We start from the raw sequence: 18,671 nt of genomic DNA, 5'->3' as shown, positions 1-18,671 counted from the left end.
ATAGCATAAATAATAGACCAATTCTTCCCTTTTCTTTCGTCAGTAGTCAAAGTTGAAATCTATACCCATACAACACGCTGCAATTAGGTAATATCACATTACATTTACATATGCACACGCCAGTGTGACACATGTGCTTATTGGAGGCTATAAATCAAAATATGGAAGAATTTTCTTTTTTGCATGTTTGACGTCTTTCCCCAAAGTCCAAATCAAGCCGAGTCTTAGTTATAAATTAACAATATGAATAATGAATACATGTTACTCGTTCTGTGTCAATGTATGTAACACAGTTATAAATTAATATATATATATATATATATATATATATATATATATATATTATGAGGTGTTTGCACTGAATATAAGTTTATAAAAAATAGAGTTTTTGAAAATTATAATCTTAAATCTAGCATGATATTCTATGGTTATAAAAGTATGTTAAATGTAGTTAAAAAAAATTAAAGTAAATTATTTTCAAATAAAATAAAAAAATTCTTTATATTTGTACTATGCTCTGGTCGTTATCTTTAAAATCATAGATCAGCATCGAAGCGGTCCAAAGATGCACAAAAACTATAATTTTTCTCTTTATTTTTTTCCCTTTATATGGTATTCAATGGCTAAATACTTTCCCTGAGTGTTTGTATTAAATACTACTATAACTTCATTAAATTTAAGTAACTTAATGAGATAATAACGTATGTTAATTAACTATTAATTTGCGACGTTTTTTTGCATTTATTGGCTTGATATAAATACCAAATGCGGGTAAGTTAGGTTTTTTTTTTTTTTTGTCCATATTCCCTTTAATTCGAATCTATCAATAAAAACTCGAAATTCATAAATTAGTTTTCTGTCCGGTGTTCGATACTCGTATTTCTATTTTTTTTTTTTTCCTTTTCTTAATATGGTGTTCGATAAGTAAATCCTTTTCCTAGTGTTTATATTAAATAATTATACTCCTATAACTTTATTATATTTAAGTAAGAAAGCATGTTAGGAGTAACTATTTAACTTGTCAAAGTTACATGTAAATGCATGTTATACATTTATTGACTTGACATAAATATCAAATTGCGGTTAACTTACGTGTTTTTATGTGTTCATATTCCCTTTAATTTAATTTCATGAATAAAACTAGAAATTTAATTATTTGTTCTCTTTCTTCCACCTACACACATCCTTACAAAATTTCCCATAAAAAACACACACACACACATAATACTAAACCAAATCAAGAAACAGAGAAACATTTCCTCAATCTGAGGAAAAACAAAAACACACATTACCTTATTTTCAATGAAAGCTTCACAAATCTAAGATCAAAAACCAAACATGTCATCAGCACAATCAGAAAAACAAACCCTTTTCATTGCTTCACTTATCATTTTTTGGTACTCTTCAAACATTGGAGTACTTCTCCTTAACAAATTATTACTTTCCAATTATGGATTTTCTTTCCCTATTTTCCTAACAATGTGTCACATGTCAGCTTGTGCTATTCTTAGCTATGTGTCAATTGTATTCTTAAAGATTGTGCCTTTTCAAAGAATCAAATCAAGATCTCAGTTTTTAAGAATTGCTACACTTAGTGTTGTGTTTTGTGGGTCTGTTGTTGGTGGGAATATATCTTTAAGGTATCTTCCTGTTTCATTTAATCAAGCTGTTGGTGCAACAACACCTTTTTTCACAGCTTTGTTTGCTTATCTCATCACACAAAAGAGAGAAGCTTGGGTTACTTATGGATGCCTTGTTCCTGTTGTTGCTGGTGTTGTCATTGCTAGTGGGGTATGTTGAAAATTGTTTAAAGATTTTCTTTTTTTATTTTTTGGTCAATTTTAGATTTTGTTATTTACTTTTATTGATCTTGTTGTGATTTGGGTAAGTGAAAAAGATCAATCCTTTTCTTGTTTACTGACCCTTTTTTGGGATCTTTTGCTGGTGTTGTGATTGCTAGTGGGATATGTTGAAAAATGTTCATATTTTGTTATTTACTTTTATTGATCTTGCTGTGATTTGGGTTTGTGAAAAAGATGATTTTTTTCTTGTTTACTGACCTTTTTTGGGATCTTCTGCTGATGTTGTGATTGCTAGTGGGATATGTTTAAAGATTTCTTTCTTGGGTCAATTTCAAATTTTGTTAATTACTTGTGATTTGGGTTTGTGAAAAAAGATTCGTTTACTGACCAATTTTGGGATCTTTTGGTGGTGTTGTGATTGCTAGTGGGATATGTTGAAAAATGTTCAAATTTTGTTATTTACTTTTATTGATCTTGCTGTGATTTGGGTTTGTGAAAAAGATGATTTTTTTTTTCTTTTTTACTGACCTTTTTGTGGGATCTTTTGGTGGTGTTGTGGTTGCTAGTGGGATATGTTGAGAAATGTTTAAAGGTTTATTTTTTTGGTCAATTTTAGATTTTGTTGTTAGTTTTATGTGATCTTGCTGTGATTTGGGTTTGTGAAAAAGATGAATCTTTTTATTGTTTTCTGACCCCTTTGGGATCTTTTATCTTCTCCCCTACTGTAGTTGATCAGTATGTTGCTCGGACTCTTCACTTTCGGTGCCGCACCCGTGTCGATACGACATTGGTGTGGGTGTGGGATCCATACCCGATCTGGTCAACCAATATTGGGTACTTTGACCAAAATCGAGGGAGACATTCCGGACTGATTCAATGATAACAACAAAAGCTATGGTGAAATTGAAGAAATTGGAATACCTTGTATATAGAAATTTCAATGTCACTCCTTTTCCTTTTTATCTCCTCCCGAGATTCTCCCGAGATTCTCCTCTTGATCAATATTTTCTCCTCAAGTTTTCCTCATAATATCTCATAATCTAGGTTTTATGACTCTACTTTTAGATATTTGAATTATTTTTAGCCGAATACCTGCACCTGTATCCACACCTAGATCCGTATCCCCGAATCTTAAAATTTAGATCATGAAGGACCTGACCTCTAGATCCGCACCCGTATCGGACACCCGCACCCGAGTTCGAGCAACTTAGGACTTGATCTATACTTGCTACCCTTTTGGAGATCAGATCTGAGAATTTTTGTGCTCATTCGATACATTATGCAAATTCTAAATTTTTTCTATATAATGCAATTATATTATTGAAATTGATTTCAAATGTAGTCACCATTTTATGATTAATTGACTTTTAGCAAACTGAGAGATCCAAGGTCCGCTTGTGAGGATTTAAGATTTAAAGTAAATTAGAAAGTGATAATTAACTATTTCTAAGTTTCTAAGTAGGTAAGGAGGTACGCAGGCTGGAATATTAGGTCTATCCTGTGATAAAACTAGGTAATCTACAGGTTTCTTACCTTATTTTGAAAATTAATGCAAAATATTTACCACCTTAATACTTTGTCATTCAATGTTCTGATAAACTCAAAATGTGGTCAAGTTTCAAGTTACATTTTCTTCTGATGCATTTGGCGTAAAGTACTATTTTAGAAGAGAGAAAATGGAAGAAACTAGAAAGGTTTATATACAAAAATACATGCATCCGGGAAATAACTTTCTAATTGTAAAGGTTTATCATAGATGCAAATTTTGTCTTCTTAAATCTTTAGTCTTTACATGTTGGTTCTTGAAATCAGTTACGCCATCATAGAACTTTTTTTTGAACATCTTGAATTTGAAAACTTTTCAACTTGTTGACATCCTCAATCCTCTTTCCAGTGACTCAATTACTTGATGTGACCTTTTAGTGGTCTGATAAGTATCTTAATTGTTGGCAGGGTGAACCAAGCTTCCACCTTTATGGATTTATCATGTGCATTGGTGCAACTGCTGCTAGAGCCTTTAAGTCTGTTCTTCAGGGCGTCCTTCTTTCCAACGAAGGGTTAGTATTTCCTGCTTCTAACCATCTGTTTAAGTTCTAAAGAGTGTTATAGTTGTTATTGTTTCTTTTTTTATCCTTATAACTGTTTCTGGAAATAGATGCAACCATTTTCTTTCGGGTTTATTTGAACTCTTTCACTCCAAAACCTGTGCTGGTGGGAGGTAGCAGGTACCCCAAGGAATTAGTCGAGGTGCGTGTAAGCTGGCGCGGTCACCGCGATTATCAAAATAAAAGGTTCACGCCAGAACTATATATTTCTGTGTATTTTTGGGGCTTGTAAAAGATGAAGTGGAATGAGGTAGCATATTTTCTGTGCACTTCTCGTGGCTTGCCTTGGGACATTCGCATTGTGAAAAATAGTTTGACAGTAATGGCAATGGAACTTCTTGACTTTGTTTGACTAGTCATTAACCTGGATCATATGGCGATGCGAAGGGTGTTTAAGGAACTTTTGTATGCAAAGCTAGTAAAAGCTCTAGCAATATGGCTGCCATTTAAAGTCCTGTAAGGAGGAAGCAGGTTGGCTGTCAATCTCCTTCAGAAGGGACTGTTTGTCCATTTTTGAAAACAAATAAAAGAAAAGGCTTCCTGAATACGTATTGTTGGGCCACTATGAATCTATGATCATCAAACAGATCCATGGAAGCTATAGCAAGTGGGCAGCTCAAGTATGGGAAGTTTTGCCAGGTATAAAGGTGTCAAATGTAGGACATACACTACTAGTGTAACACTATTATTATTCTACTTCCCTTCAAAGGTAGTTTGTGTCTTACTAGGGTGACAGTGGAATGGCGAGGCTTTCTTGCTACTCGACCAATGGTCGTCTACGAACAGGTTGCATGGGTTTGAAGAGGAAGAAGAGGATAATGGTTGTCAGCCTTATTGGGCTACCATCCCTTGGTTGTATGGTACTGTTCCATTTGATAGAATATCTATGCGGTGGCTACCTCGCAGTTGACTTCCGCCTAATCGACATGTCGAGAGTTAAAATTATCATCAAAGATAGGAGCAAAATACCAAAACTTGTGGCTGGTCGCAGACTGCAAAGTATGCTATAGAACTTGTGGTTGTCCCTGAAAAGGGGTATCAAGATGCTTCTGAACCTAGCCACTATGATTTCCAGCAAAACAGAGGAAACTTATATGTGGCATGAATGGAATAGATATAACTCGTCTATCCCATTTTATAATAATGTTATTACTATGAACAAATTATATGAAGATCATGTTGTTCATTGGGAATTGAAATGGGAGATGGGCAGATAGCTAATGATATAGGGTCAAACTATATTCTTTTTACTAGAATTCTAGTGAATATCTATTTTGAAGTTGTTTTATACTACTTTAGTTTTACCAACTTTTATTCCAAAAACTGAGCAACGTCTAAAATCAAGCAGATATAACTTTTTACCCTTTTCCAGACGCATGATTCATTTTGGGAGTATGGACGTAACCCAACAGCTTAACAATTTCTAGTATTCAAATGTCTTCAATGGTCATTGTATTTGCTGTTTAGCTTGCTTGAGTTTCCTAAGTTGTTTAATCATCAATGTGCAAGTTTTCCGAAGATTGGAATATGAGAGAATACAGCTTTTGGTATTTTCATGTGATCAAAGGTTGTGGTTAATTTTGATCTCCAACTCTTAAAAAGATCATCCCTTCAGTATGTTATTATCATACTTAGCCTTGTCTGTTTGTTAGATTATATCTTAGTATTCATTTGTTTAGCTGGTATATGTTGTAGTTTTATTTCGTGACCTCGTTTGTAACCTGCTGTTATTTTTTAATTTTTAGGGATAAATTAAAATCCACAGATCTGCTTCTTTACATGTCGTTGTGACCTCCCCTTTAACCTGCTGTCATTGTTTAGGGAAAAGTTGAACTCCATGAATCTGCTGCTTTATATGTCACCAATTGCTGTTCTAGTCTTATTGCCTGCAACACTCGTAATGGAGCCCAATGTGATAGATGCCACTATTACGCTTGCTGTAACACATAGATACCTGGTCCTACTTATTTTGATCAATTCTACAATGGCATATGGGGCCAACTTGTTAAACTTTTTGGTGACCAAGCATACTAGTGCATTGACACTCCAGGTTAGTGTTCTCCTTCGCTTGCCCCTTCCCCTTTGTTTCCAATATGTATCGTATTTTAGGTTACTTTAACCTATTCTGAACAACTTTATTCTATGTGACCATTTGTAGGTCCTAGGGAATGCCAAAGGTGCTGTGGCTGTTGTGATCTCAATACTTCTTTTCCGCAATCCTGTTACTTTTATTGGCATCGCGGGCTATGCAATGACCGTCATGGGAGTTGTTGCTTATGGGGAATCCAAGAGAAGAAGCAAATGAGTTCAGACACAGCCCTTCTTCTTTTTTTATGTCATGAGTCCCCAGTTTTGTTTCTTGAACATTAGATGCACGGTAGAGTTAGTGATACATAGATCATCATTGCCATGTAGTGGCCGATAGATCAAGAGACGGAATGGAAAAAGAGGCGGGGGATGGGAAATCATTTCCATTCGTCCCTTGTATTTTTATGTTCAACATGATAGGATGTATGCAGTTGTATCGGGTTCTCCATTGTTGCACTAAAGTTACAGGGGACGGGATATGGGAACTGTTAAATTCTTCTGTTGTATTCTTTTTACCGACGTGATAGGATGTATGTAGTTGTATCAGATTATATGTTGTTACAGTAGAGCAATATAATCTCTTGATGTTTTTGGGTATCCTCTGCTACATATTTGTTTCTTTTTGTATATAAACTTCTTGTTAGTGATAAGAATGTCAGGCCTTACTATTGTATTTGAAGCAAGAATGGAACTATAAAAAAGGGGATCATCTTGTTCCCTTTTTCTCAAAGAAGTCGACGGGTGTAACACGACTGGCATAGACTTAATTAACTGCATGATGTTAAAACCTTTATTTAACCTGCTATAGCCGGTTATTATTAATTTAAATCTGTCAGTGTTTATAATTTAAATCCCTTTCGAAATTAGTGTATATAATTTAAATCCCTTTCGAAATTATTGGGACGTTGTTCTCCTAGTGAGACTGAGTTAGTAAAATTACTTGTAACACAAACCAACTACTCTAGCTAGGATAAAACAATCAAAGCAAATGTATATAAAATCATCCACAAAAGGGAAACTCACTTTATGATTTGTATGACTTGCAAATTCATGCAACAATTCAACCCAAAAAAAAAATAAAAAAAATTATCCGTCTTATATCCTAAACTAACCATGAAAGTTGTGTTTTTTTCAACATTTGTTGGAATTGACACTTAACCAAGTAAATATATTGTATCTTGTGATTATTGTCAATCAGGGATTCCTTCTATCTTGGTTTGTTCCTCGATGCTTTGAACGAAAGACCAAGGAAAGAAGAAGAGTACACCAAAATGCAAGTACAACACCAAACGCTAGTGGTTGTTTCTTGTTGCATGTGAATGCAATGAAATGAAACAACTCATATATTGACATTTCAAGCTCATTTCCAAATTTCTGTTTGTTATTCCCCATCATCCATAACCACTGGAAAGGTGGCAAGATTCGAAACTACGGCTGTGTCAATGCCGAACCTTCTGGCACAGGAAAGGTTCTTTATCTGGTGACGAGTTGGAGATATTAGAGGTGAAAATGCAATCCCCAGTAACATAAATTTGAAGGTTCAAAATCTGCACTCGAGCAACTTGTCTTCACAAACAAAAAGAAGCTTTTCTTTTTCCTATTGAAAAACCCTGTATCGCGACAAATTTAGGTTCTAACAAGAAATGAATTTCCAACAACATCCCAAGCACCAACTAGGCAACTACAAAAAATGATTAAATATCAAACAAAAACGTTTGAACTAGTTCTTGGAGGTTGAATGGTGTATGAGCTTTTGTTAAAGTCTTCAGCTCGTATTTTCTTTCCATTGGTTGTTTGTTTTCCTTTTCTCACCATCAAAACCAGGTCTCACAGTACTCGAACCTGGACCAATTGAACCATATATAGGTGTAGAAGGATCTGTTTGGAAAGCAGAAGCCCCTTTGATATCTCTTCATATGCAAATAATTCTCGATGTAAAAACACAGTCAGGGGGCTGATCTTTGAATAGGAAAAAGAGCCATTCCATTCCATATCATGTGACGTCCTATTATCCATTGGCTCTCCTGTTCTCTTAGGCAAGGTCTGGGCCATTTGGCAGTAGATCATAACCATCATGGTGCTTGGTATTCCTCTGTTCAATAGGTATCAACTTCAAAATTATTGCAACAAGCAGGCTTGCAGCACCAATTAAGACACTGAGCAGCCATAGTTCCCAGCTGAGAGGCGTAGTGCTTGCAAATGTACCTATGAACTCAACGATGACAACTTGGAAAACAAATGTGGAAATTATGACACCTAGGAATATCCAGCTGCCAAAAATGCCACGGAAAACATTTATCTTCTCCATGTCACGGCAGTTTATTTCATTGAATACCTGACAGAACACAAATGTGTTGAAAATGAAAGTATTGAGAACGATGGTGGCGTCTGAACCTTCAAGACTCAGAATCTGCTTTCCAGCGAAGTTGAAAACTAAAAGTATAGCCAGTTGGAAGATACTTTGTCCGATTATATTTCTCCACATCGTCTTGGAAATCAAACTCACTTCCCTTCCAACAGGAGGCCTGCTCATTAGTCCTTCATGAGGCGATTCTGTGGCCAAGGCAATTGCACCTAAAGTGTCCATAATAAGGTTGACCCACAGAAGCTGAACCACAGTAAAAGGAGCGGATCCTGTCATTTTATAGCAACAGGTAAATATCAGTTATCAATTTAGGAACTAAAAATTTTCTCATTTTTTTCAAACTCTTACAGAACATTGAATACCTGAAATGCATGCGGAAATAAAATTGATCATCAGAGCCACAATACAGACTGTCAGTTGGAACTGCACAAACTTTTGAATATTTATATACACAGAACGACCCCATTTAGCCACGTTCACAATTGTGCTAAAGTTGTCATCAAGTATTATAACATCAGCACTTTCTTTGGCAACCTGATAATGTATTTAAGAAAAAAGAGATGTCACGAACAGCTTAAAGCTGTCTATATCACGGGAAGTTCTAAGGAAATAACTGTAAAAAACTAAAATGCATGGGGGCTGTTGAATAGTGCATGGTGGAGCTGCATATACATGCAAGTAAAAGTTGATCCACAAAAAGAAAAGATACATGCATGAAAGAGTTACTTGAACTTTGCTAGCCAAAGCCAACTATATGTTGGAAGTTAATATATTTGTTAATGTATTTTCTATAAGGTGATTTATTAAACACATATGCTTATAAGGATTTTGATATAGGAAAAACAAAGAAAAGAAAAAATCAAAGCATACAATAATTTTTTGTTTAGACTCCAGAACAGAACTGGAAAATCCTGGCCTCCACCATTGGAGCTATTGGTGCTACAACAATCACCGGTAAGTTGTAATACAAGAAAATGGAAAATTAACATATTCTTTACAGACCTCTGTTCCTGCTATACCCATAGCAAATCCAATATCTGCCTCGTGGAGGGCAGGAGCGTCATTTGTGCCATCACCAGTAACTGCCGCAATCTCTTTAAACATACCTCTTAGATTATTTACCAGCACAAGCTTGTCCATTGGTGATGATCGAGCGATTACCTGGATTCAAAATTGTAGCATTTCAGGAACAATTTATTTACACCACGTGGATCTGCAAGAGTTAGATAAAACAATCAAGAGCATACCTGAATTCTAGGAATCATATGCCTTATTTCATCAGGAGTTTTGTTGCGAAACTCTGGGCCTTCAATGGCCAAACCATCAGCAGTTAGTATCCCGCATTCTTTAGCAATGGCTTTGGCTGTCTTAATATTGTCACCAGTGACCATTCGCACAGTAATTCCAGCAGCTAAACAAGTTTTTACTGCATTTTTAACCCCAGGGCGAACTGGATCTTTAATCCCGACCACAGCAACCAGTGTGTAGCCACTATCAGGAATACTATTTGTTTCATAACCATCCTCAATGTCTTTGTAAGCCAAGCAAAGAGTACGCAAGGCTTCGCTGGTGAATTCATTAATGACATCCATGATATTTCTTGTCCGATTTTCTGTCAAATGAACAATTTCACCATTAAGATCAATAAACCTGTCACACATTTTAAAGATTATCTCAGCTGCACCCTTGCAGAAAGCTCGGATTTTGCCGTCCGGAAGAGCAATAAGCACAGACATCTTTTTCTTTTCTGAATTGAAAGGCTCAACTTTTAGCAATTTACAATCCTTCCTTTGCTCATAAATATTACTACCAAGAAGCAATCCATATTCTAATATTGCTGATTCTGTTGGTGTTCCCAGAATCGTCTTCTTTCCATCCTTATCCTTAACTATTTCTGCTCCCGTACTGTGAAATATTGCCTGCAAAAGAAAGCCTAATGCATTTTTTGATATATCCGAAGTTACTGCATTGCCACCTGCATCAGTTTCGACCTTTTTAGTTTTTTCACAAATCCATATCTTATTAACTACCATTTGGTTTGTTGTTAGTGTTCCTGTCTTATCTGTGCAGATGCAAGTAGCTGATCCCATTGTCTCACATGCAGAAAGATGTCTCACCAATGCCTTGTTATCCATTAGCTTTTTCATTGCAAATGCAAGACTCAATGTCACTGCCAGAGGCAGTCCTTCTGGAACCGCAACAACAATTATAGTTACTGCTGTCACAAAATAATTTAGTAGAGTCAGTGCATCGCTGGAAGACCATTTCGCGAGCTCATGGTGAAGTACTTTCTCTATCAGAAATCTGACAGTCAACACCATAAACGTCAGCAGAGCAAATGCCAATCCTATCTTTCCAATAACAGTAGCAACACCACTCAACTTAACTTGCAGAGGAGTCTCCTCTTCTACTCCATCTGCTAATCTCTCCATCAGTTTACCCCATTCAGTTTTCATTCCAACAGTTGTTACTAACATCTTAGCTGAGCCATCTTTCACTTTTGTTCCAGATAGAAGAAAAGGTCTTCCTTCATATATGCTTATTGGCGCGCTCTCACCAGACAGGCTTGACTGATCAATTAGCAAGCTGTATCCAGATATGAATATTCCATCTGCAGGGACCAGATCCCCGATAGATAAGTGAACTACATCACCAACCACCAAGTCATAAACAGAAACCTTCTGCCTGGATCCATCTCTAGTGACCTGGATAAATATCTTTTTCTTCTCCTTATCCAAATCCCTGAACTGCAACGACTGTCTGTAGTCGCTAATTGCCGTAACAATGACTACCAAGAATATGCTAAGTAAAATTCCTAGCCCGTCATACGTTCCTTTTGGCCACCCTTCTGTGGCAAGTCCAACACTAATAGAGACAACAGCACAAACCATGAGGATATTGAGAGTTATATCCTGCATAGCCTCCCAGAGAAAGGTCCAAAAACTCTTAAAAGGCTTCTCGGTGTATTTGTTCGATCCATATATATTTTGTCTGGCAGGTACATCACTGGTTTTGACTCCTATATTCAATGAGACTCTCAGCCAACTTGCGACACCTTCAACTCTCCCAAGTTTCTTTAAGGTTTCAATGTCATACGAACTAACAATCGACGCAAGTTTATCAGGGTGAATTCCGAAACCTGCTACTTGTGCTTCTACTGAAAAATATTTTTCCTGTTCAGCCTCCATGATAACATATCCCTCACCAGCTCCGGAGGCTTACTGTACTCACCAGCTGGAGAAAGATAGAAATGACATGAGTAAAGCAGAAATAAATAGTGTAAGCTTGAATGCCTGAATGAAGTTAGAAAATAAAACTCACAAATTATTCAATCCATGAACTTGAGCTCGGTTGTGTAAAAGGGTGTCTGGCTATGCTTATAAGCTGGTCAAACTAGCTTATTTTCACTTATCTACGCGTTTGGTAAACATAAAAGTGTTTATCAACACCTTCTTACCAAGCACATAATTGTTTATTATCGGATTCAGAACTTCTATCCAAACTTGTAACTGGTTATATATAAAATCAACTTCAGCACCTAAAAGTGTTACTCCCTCCATTTCAATTTATTTGTCTTACTTCTCCTTTTTAGTCTTTTTGAAAAAAAAAAAAATGTCTTTTTGCTAATTTGACAACTCTTTAATTTCAAAATCCCACATAACATGTTTAAGACCACAATATTGTAAAGAACATTCTGGTACATTATACATATCTTTAGTCTAAGACGGCAAGATTCAAAAGTCTTCTTTACTTTCTTGAACTTCGTGATCAGTCAAAGTAAGACAAACAAATTAAAACTTTGGGAGTACTATTTTTAATCAGCGAATCCAAACGAGCTCTATGCCACAACTCTTCCTGGAAATTGAATAATTATGATAAAAGAGAAGCATGACTCAATAAGAAAATGAGATTAGACAATCACAATTCACACAGTCCTTCATGATACTGACTAGCAAACTATGGCTTCCATTTACTTTCACTCGTTCTTTAACACCAAAAACAGAAAAGCAACAGACAATATATGAAACATAATGAAGACAAAAAAACTTAAAAACTTACACAGGCCACTATTACATCTTGAGAAGCATTAGGATATAGTTGAACTGAAACAGTTATTTGAAACTGTGGTATTTTTGTTCTTCTTGATTATCTCTATGTCTTCTCTCCAATTCAGTGGGGATTTGTCCAAAACCAATAGCTTTATATCATCATTAATATTAATTTAGAATTCAGTAACTCAAAAAGAATAAAATTTTGAATCCATAAACTTTAAATCATGCTTAGCCAAACACCCTTTATTGTGATCTCAATAAATTGAAAACTTGATTCCACTGTATTCTTTAAATTGTAGAAACAAACAGTTAACTGAATATAAATATAGATGTGGCCAACAGAAAAGTTAACCTCTTTTTTTTTTTGTCAGCAGAACTTATATATTATGCTGACTGGACAGTGTAGCGGTACAGACGGGCATAATCACATGAGCCCGTATTTAATAGAACATAAAACGAACACATTAATGACAAAATCGACAAGGGATCTGAGATGTGAAAACAAATCTATAAAAAAATAGTACAGTAAGTACAGATGAATTTATTCAGGTTAAAATAAAGCCAAATTTTTTTAATAAGAATTCAAAAACTTAACAAGTAAATAAATAAGTAGAATTTTTAAAAAAAATATGCCAATCTTTTATTTGAAAAACTATTCCCAATACCCACTGCTTAAGCATATCTCAAACAAGAAAAAAGATTGAAAAAGGGTATGCCGTCGGATGTTTATATCAAATCATTAAAAAACATGACGTGTGTTGAAATATTCACGGGGGTGGAGCCAGTAAGGGGCAAGGAGAAAAAATTACACTGTATTTATAAGATTAAAATTAATTTTTATATACATATAGTAGATGTTGAGTCCCCTTGTTTTCTTCATGTGTTTAAATTCAGTGGCGGAGCCAGGAACTTGGCGTGTGCAAATTTGCTTCTCACTTGTGTTAATAGTGTGTAAAATTAAATATATACCTATAATAGTTAACATTTAACCTATGTACGCCGCATAATTTTCCCGCGAAGGGTGTGCACCTGACCACCCTTCGCCTAAGATGGCTCCGCCCATGTGTTTAATTCTTTATTTTTTTGCATCTCTTACTAAAAAAATTGGCTCCGCCACTAACTATCACTTAATCATAATTAATTTATATATATTTTCTTAATCATAATTAATTTATATATATTTTCACTTCATTAAATTATTTAACTAGAATAAATTATATTGATTTAACGTAAACACCGAATAAATACAACAACAACAACAACATACCCAGTGAAATCCCACAATGTAGGTGCGAAGGGTAAAAGTGTACGTTAGACCTTACCCCTATCTCGGAAGATAGGGAGTGCTATTTCCGGAAGACCCTCGCTCAAGAGAAAACATAAGAAAAGGTCAAATAAGCACAAGCGATTCAAAGAAATGAAAATGAAAATAAAGAAAGCGAACAAGTCATGATAGAGCGGTATGAGAAAAGGAAGCAAGAAAAAATACAACAATATAAATCGTCACTTATCATTTCTTCCAACAACCGTGAGCCTGAAATTAAAAAACTGGTTTCCAATAGCCAGCATCGTTTTGTTAATCCGATTTTATGCTCACACAAAAAGCAAATGCACACCACGTAGGTAGAAATAGATGAGTAGGGGTCACATGAATCGGGGAAAAATGAGCTTGGTCATGTTTTCATACTTAACATAAACTCATGCTAGGAAGCTTGAAAGTATTCAATATTTGAAGTTCATAAATTTTCATAGTAATATCAAACTAATATACAATAATATATGGGTTCACAATCAAATATTTATAGATATTTAATAAATTTATATAAGGTAGCTAGAAAACAAAAGTTATTAGATTCCCCTTAACCGCATATTGAACTAGCTTTACTTCTACTTGGAAGTCATATCATATCATATATCATACGAATTTAGAAAACCGGATCAAAGAACAATAAAAAGGGACCAGAAAGACTTGAATGGATGGCTCCCAGGACCAGGCCTCAATCATACACAATTCAGACCAGCTAGTATCCATTTAATTTACTTAATTAAGGCACTCACAAGCATTAGCATCGCTGCCTTTCGCTTCATGTTAAGGGCACTGACATGCATAAATAGCTCTCCGCAGCGGGTTCAACCAAAGTTGTTGCTTTATATGTTGTGTGTATATATATAGACAACAAATCACTTTAAACCCATGATATTATGATCTTTTTATTTATGCCTTTATAAAGGAAATGGACTCAAAATCTTACTGCATGGAGTAAGATTTTTACTTTAATATTAGACCACAACTTTTGAATAAATGGGAACTTTTCCACAAGAAGTCATTGCGAATAGAAAGTGTAGCAGAAAATATAAACATTCATAAGGTTAAGAGTCATCATACAAGACATCTGTTATTGTCTTATTGAGTTGTGCAAATTAAAAGCTCTTACAACATGGCCCTCACGTCCAACTGTCGAGCTAGCTAATCGTGAAGTTGATCCAGCAAAGAGAAAGGGACCAAGAAATATGAAATAAGTATGAAATATCCTCAGATCTCAGACTGAAAAGTCAAACAAGAAAACGCCATCTAATTATTAAGACCAAAAAGTTAAATAACATGCACGAGGAAAGCAGTACTGAACACTAATAATAGTCATGTAATTATTAATGGCATCGTCATTATTATCGCCGTTTCTTTTCATTAGTCATATGCTCTTTATCTATTCACACTAGTAAACTATTTATTCAAACTTAATTTAAATTTACTAAATGAGCACGTTTTTTAACAATTACTATAAGTAGTGATTGATTGCTACGTACCAATATTTTTGTGGAATCTCTTGGAATTGTCACCTCTTTCTACCAATTCACACAATGGAAGTAACCCTCTATGAGAAATGGAGATTTTCATAATAATTACTCCCTTCATCCCAAATTATCTGTCACTATTTTATTTTATATGTCTCTTAAAAAATACTCCCTCTATCCCAGATTAGTTGTTCAATTTCGCTTTTCGAGAGTTAAGTTGACTAATCTTGCCTAAATTGGATTAGATCAATTCAATGTTCTAAAATTATAATTTAGATATTAAAAAACTACACACAAAGTACTACAAGTTGCAATTCTTCTCATATTAATATGGTGAAAAAAATATATCCCAAAATATTGGTCAAAGTTTATATAGTTTGACTTTTAAAAAAGAAAAATGGACAAGTAATATGAGACGGAGGGAGTATTAATTAGGAGGGATATTTGCCTAATTTTACTCTTATTTATGTCTAAGTTACAATCTCTCTCCATTAAATATTTACTTTATTTACATATAATCTCTATTAATGATAAAATTCTACTACGGGTAAAATGAGAAAAAAAAAATTAATTGTACCTTGAACTTCTAAAACGACATGTATTTTGAGATAACTATTTTTAATAATCACGATAAATAATTTGAGACGGAAAGAGTAAGTATCATCTTGTTTACATTTGGGGTGCGGATAGAGGAGTAGAATGGTTCATCAGAATTTGAAAAATCACACACTATATATATAAGAGAGTTGCTAAATTGCCACATCAATTTGATCCAAATTTGGCCACATTTATGTAAAAACCACTATAACCTCTATTGTACAATTTTAAATTAAGATAAACTTTGAGAAGAAAATATAGAAATGATATTAAGTAAGCATAAATTATTAAATTTGACTTAAATAATCATATGAATTTACTCAATTTAGATCATTATGACTAAAATAGTGTGGTAAAAAGACCTTATCTATATTATAAGGTTGGCTTTTGTATATTGTAGGCGATGAATCGCTTTAGTGAAAATTTTGCATTTACCACCGTCCTTATTGGTATACTAACATCTAGGCACACTGCACCACACTTATAAAGCATGTATTCTGTTGTAGCTGCATATCTACTCAGTAACTTGCTTCCTCTGGTAAAGTACACCGTAGATTTATATCATATTATATCATATTAATTTCACCATAATTACATGATAGATAAGGTTTAATTATAAGACTAAAATATACTCCCTCAGTTTCAAAATAAGTGTCATCTTAGCAAAAATCAATAAATACAATGTAGAATTTATTAAAAAAAAAAATATACTTCCGTCTATTATATGTGTTTTTTAGAATTGAGGGGTGTAGTGGGCAGGGCAATAGGGGTAGGGGTGTTACCCCCTTCGTCGAAAAAAAAAAATATATATGGTGTCAATTTTTTGATTCATGTATAAATATTAATGTTGCATTTTTAATGTATTGGAGAACTCAGGTGTAGGGTTATTATTGAGCCCATGGTTGTGGGTTCAATTCTTTATAACAACACTTTTTAATCCTTTTTTCTTCCCTTTTTTTGAATTTCAAATGTGACACTTATTTTGGGAAACACTTGCCAATTTTGTCTTGAATTTCTAATGTGACACTTATTTTGGGACAATTTTTTTTGCTAAGGTGACACTTATTTTGGGACGGAAGGAGTAATATGTAAGTACTCTCCGGTCCATTTTCTTTGTCGCCCTTTCAAAAAATAAATGGTCCAAAATAGTTGTCGTTTTAGAAAATTAAAATATAATTAAGTATGTTTCTCCATCTTTATCCTCACTCAATAAATATGGGAGAGATTAATGTGGTGAAAAAAAATAGTAGAATTAAATTAAGATCAAAGAATAAATATGGATACTTTAATCAAATTATCTTTTTAGCTAGTACTAATATTTTCACGTATAAAAGAAAACCATGACAAGTAAAATAAATGGAGGAAGTGTGTCTAATGAACATGTGTTACGTATTAATTTGAAGCAGTGTTTTAAAAGGGGGGGGCATGAGGCAAGGCGTTTTACCTTTGGACGTGGCGAGACGTAAGCCTCGAGACACGAGGCCTAAGTCCCATGGATCTACGGGGCATATGTCTCATGTATCTTCAATTTTATAATTTTATTACTAAAAAATAAGTAAATTTAAACTTTTTTATTAAAACTCTGCAAATAGATTCAAATAAATCACCAATAATATAAAAAGAATTATTATAATTATTATTTGAGAAAGGTAACAATACAAAAATGATAATACTTATATAATCTTTAAAATGAAATCTTCATGCACTTCATCATCAATCTCTAAATCTATTAGTCTTTTCTACCCTCAACTAATATTTGCACTGATTTTTGTTATATATATTTAAAGAAGAAGAAGGCCAAAAGTATAAGAGCAATGACAAAAAATGGATGAAGTTGCTTTAGAAACATAGTCTTTATGAAATCTCTATCATATTAATTTCAGACATAATCATCTAAAAAAACTATTTATGGCAGTGTTATTTTCTATGAGAGTTGCTTTATTTATTTATATATTTTAAGAAAAATCACTACAATATGAAAACATGATAACATAAAGTATAAATATCATTACACCAATAACAAAAAATCATGATCCATAGCAAAAATACTTTTAAAATAATAAAAATTAAATTTAATGCCCTAGGCATAAGCCTTTACCCCCCCTCCCCCGGGCCTTACGCTTTTGCGCCCGGGACTTACGCCCCAAATTCTTAGATTTACGCCCTACAGATCTACATCTTTCATTTGAGCCTCGGAGAGTTTTTGGTACGTCCCGCTCCAGGGCTCGCCCCGAAAACGTCACTGAAAACACGGATTTGAAGTAAACGCGATTCCCATCGGAGTGTGGAGCCTACTTTCCCATTTATTATGCACTGAGACCAACAAAACAAGAACTCAATAAGTAGGCAGGCTCCTGTGCTGGTACTGTTAAATCTATATAAGAAGAAGGCTATTGTTGTTAGTAGATTGATCAATGTTCCTTTAAATGCGGAAGAGCTAGCCTATAGATTCTGAAAATTCCAAATTAAAAAAAAAAAAAAGAAAGTGAAAAGTATATATATCAAAGTTATTCATATATTTAGTATATATATTGCCAGCGTATATATAGTATATATAGTATATATATGTATATCACGCGCATATATATATTAGTTATACCTATATATAAGTATATATATATATACGACATATATATACATATATATAGTATATATATTAAAAAAAATGTTATACATAAATTTAGTATATATATTAAGTTATACATATATATAAGTATATATAGTATATAAGTATATATAATTACTTTTTTATATATATTTGTTATACATATATATAAGTATATGTAAGTTATACATATATATGTATACGAAAAACACTATTATTATTCTTGACGTATGTAAGATAAAGAAAATATATTTGAAACTTTAA

The 18,671-nt window shown here is 34.0% G+C and overlaps 2 protein-coding genes across 3 annotated transcripts; one reads left to right on the top strand and one right to left on the bottom strand.

Moving 5' to 3' along the window:
- The first annotated feature begins 1,162 nt into the window (after positions 1-1,162).
- On the top strand, positions 1,163-6,592 carry LOC132049124 (UDP-URONIC ACID TRANSPORTER 1-like). The gene is made up of 4 exons (XM_059439794.1): positions 1,163-1,791; positions 3,756-3,859; positions 5,729-5,957; positions 6,066-6,592. Exons 1-4 carry the CDS (start codon positions 1,339-1,341, stop codon positions 6,210-6,212), a joined length of 933 nt encoding a protein of 310 aa, XP_059295777.1. The 5' UTR covers positions 1,163-1,338; the 3' UTR covers positions 6,213-6,592.
- A 406-nt stretch (positions 6,593-6,998) lies between these two features.
- Positions 6,999-12,800, bottom strand: LOC132049123 (putative calcium-transporting ATPase 11, plasma membrane-type). 2 transcript variants are annotated; one of them, XM_059439791.1, is made up of 5 exons: positions 12,420-12,800; positions 9,608-11,594; positions 9,363-9,521; positions 8,723-8,894; positions 6,999-8,629 (listed from the first exon to the last, which is right to left on the bottom strand). In XM_059439791.1, the coding sequence occupies exons 2-5, from the start codon at positions 11,546-11,548 to the stop codon at positions 8,028-8,030; spliced, it is 2,874 nt and encodes a 957-aa protein (XP_059295774.1). In that variant the 5' UTR covers positions 11,549-11,594; positions 12,420-12,800; the 3' UTR covers positions 6,999-8,027. The 2 variants fall into 2 exon arrangements, with proteins under 2 accessions (XP_059295774.1, XP_059295775.1); XM_059439792.1 differs by lacking the exon at positions 12,420-12,800 and adding an exon at positions 11,682-11,892.
- Between the last annotated feature and the right edge of the window lie 5,871 nt (positions 12,801-18,671).

The sequence above is a fragment of the Lycium ferocissimum genome, chromosome 3 (genome assembly GCF_029784015.1).
Source record: "Lycium ferocissimum isolate CSIRO_LF1 chromosome 3, AGI_CSIRO_Lferr_CH_V1, whole genome shotgun sequence".
NCBI lineage: Eukaryota > Viridiplantae > Streptophyta > Magnoliopsida > Solanales > Solanaceae > Lycium > Lycium ferocissimum.
The sequence above is the reverse complement of the archived record's forward strand: the minus strand, read 5'-3'. Positions and strand labels throughout refer to the sequence as shown.

Coding starts and splice junctions, on each gene's coding strand:
- LOC132049124 (XM_059439794.1), top strand. CDS start 1,339: ATGTCATCAGCACAATCAGAAAAACAAACCCTTTTCATTGCTTCACTT. Junction 1,792..3,755: donor GTGTTGTCATTGCTAGTGGG/GTATGTTGAAAA, acceptor AATTGTTGGCAG/GGTGAACCAAGCTTCCACCT. Junction 5,958..6,065: donor CTAGTGCATTGACACTCCAG/GTTAGTGTTCTC, acceptor GACCATTTGTAG/GTCCTAGGGAATGCCAAAGG.
- LOC132049123 (XM_059439791.1), bottom strand. CDS start 11,548: ATGGAGGCTGAACAGGAAAAATATTTTTCAGTAGAAGCACAAGTAGCA. Junction 9,522..9,607: donor ATATGATTCCTAGAATTCAG/GTATGCTCTTGA, acceptor TTTTGAATCCAG/GTAATCGCTCGATCATCACC. Junction 8,630..8,722: donor TATTTCCGCATGCATTTCAG/GTATTCAATGTT, acceptor ATAAAATGACAG/GATCCGCTCCTTTTACTGTG.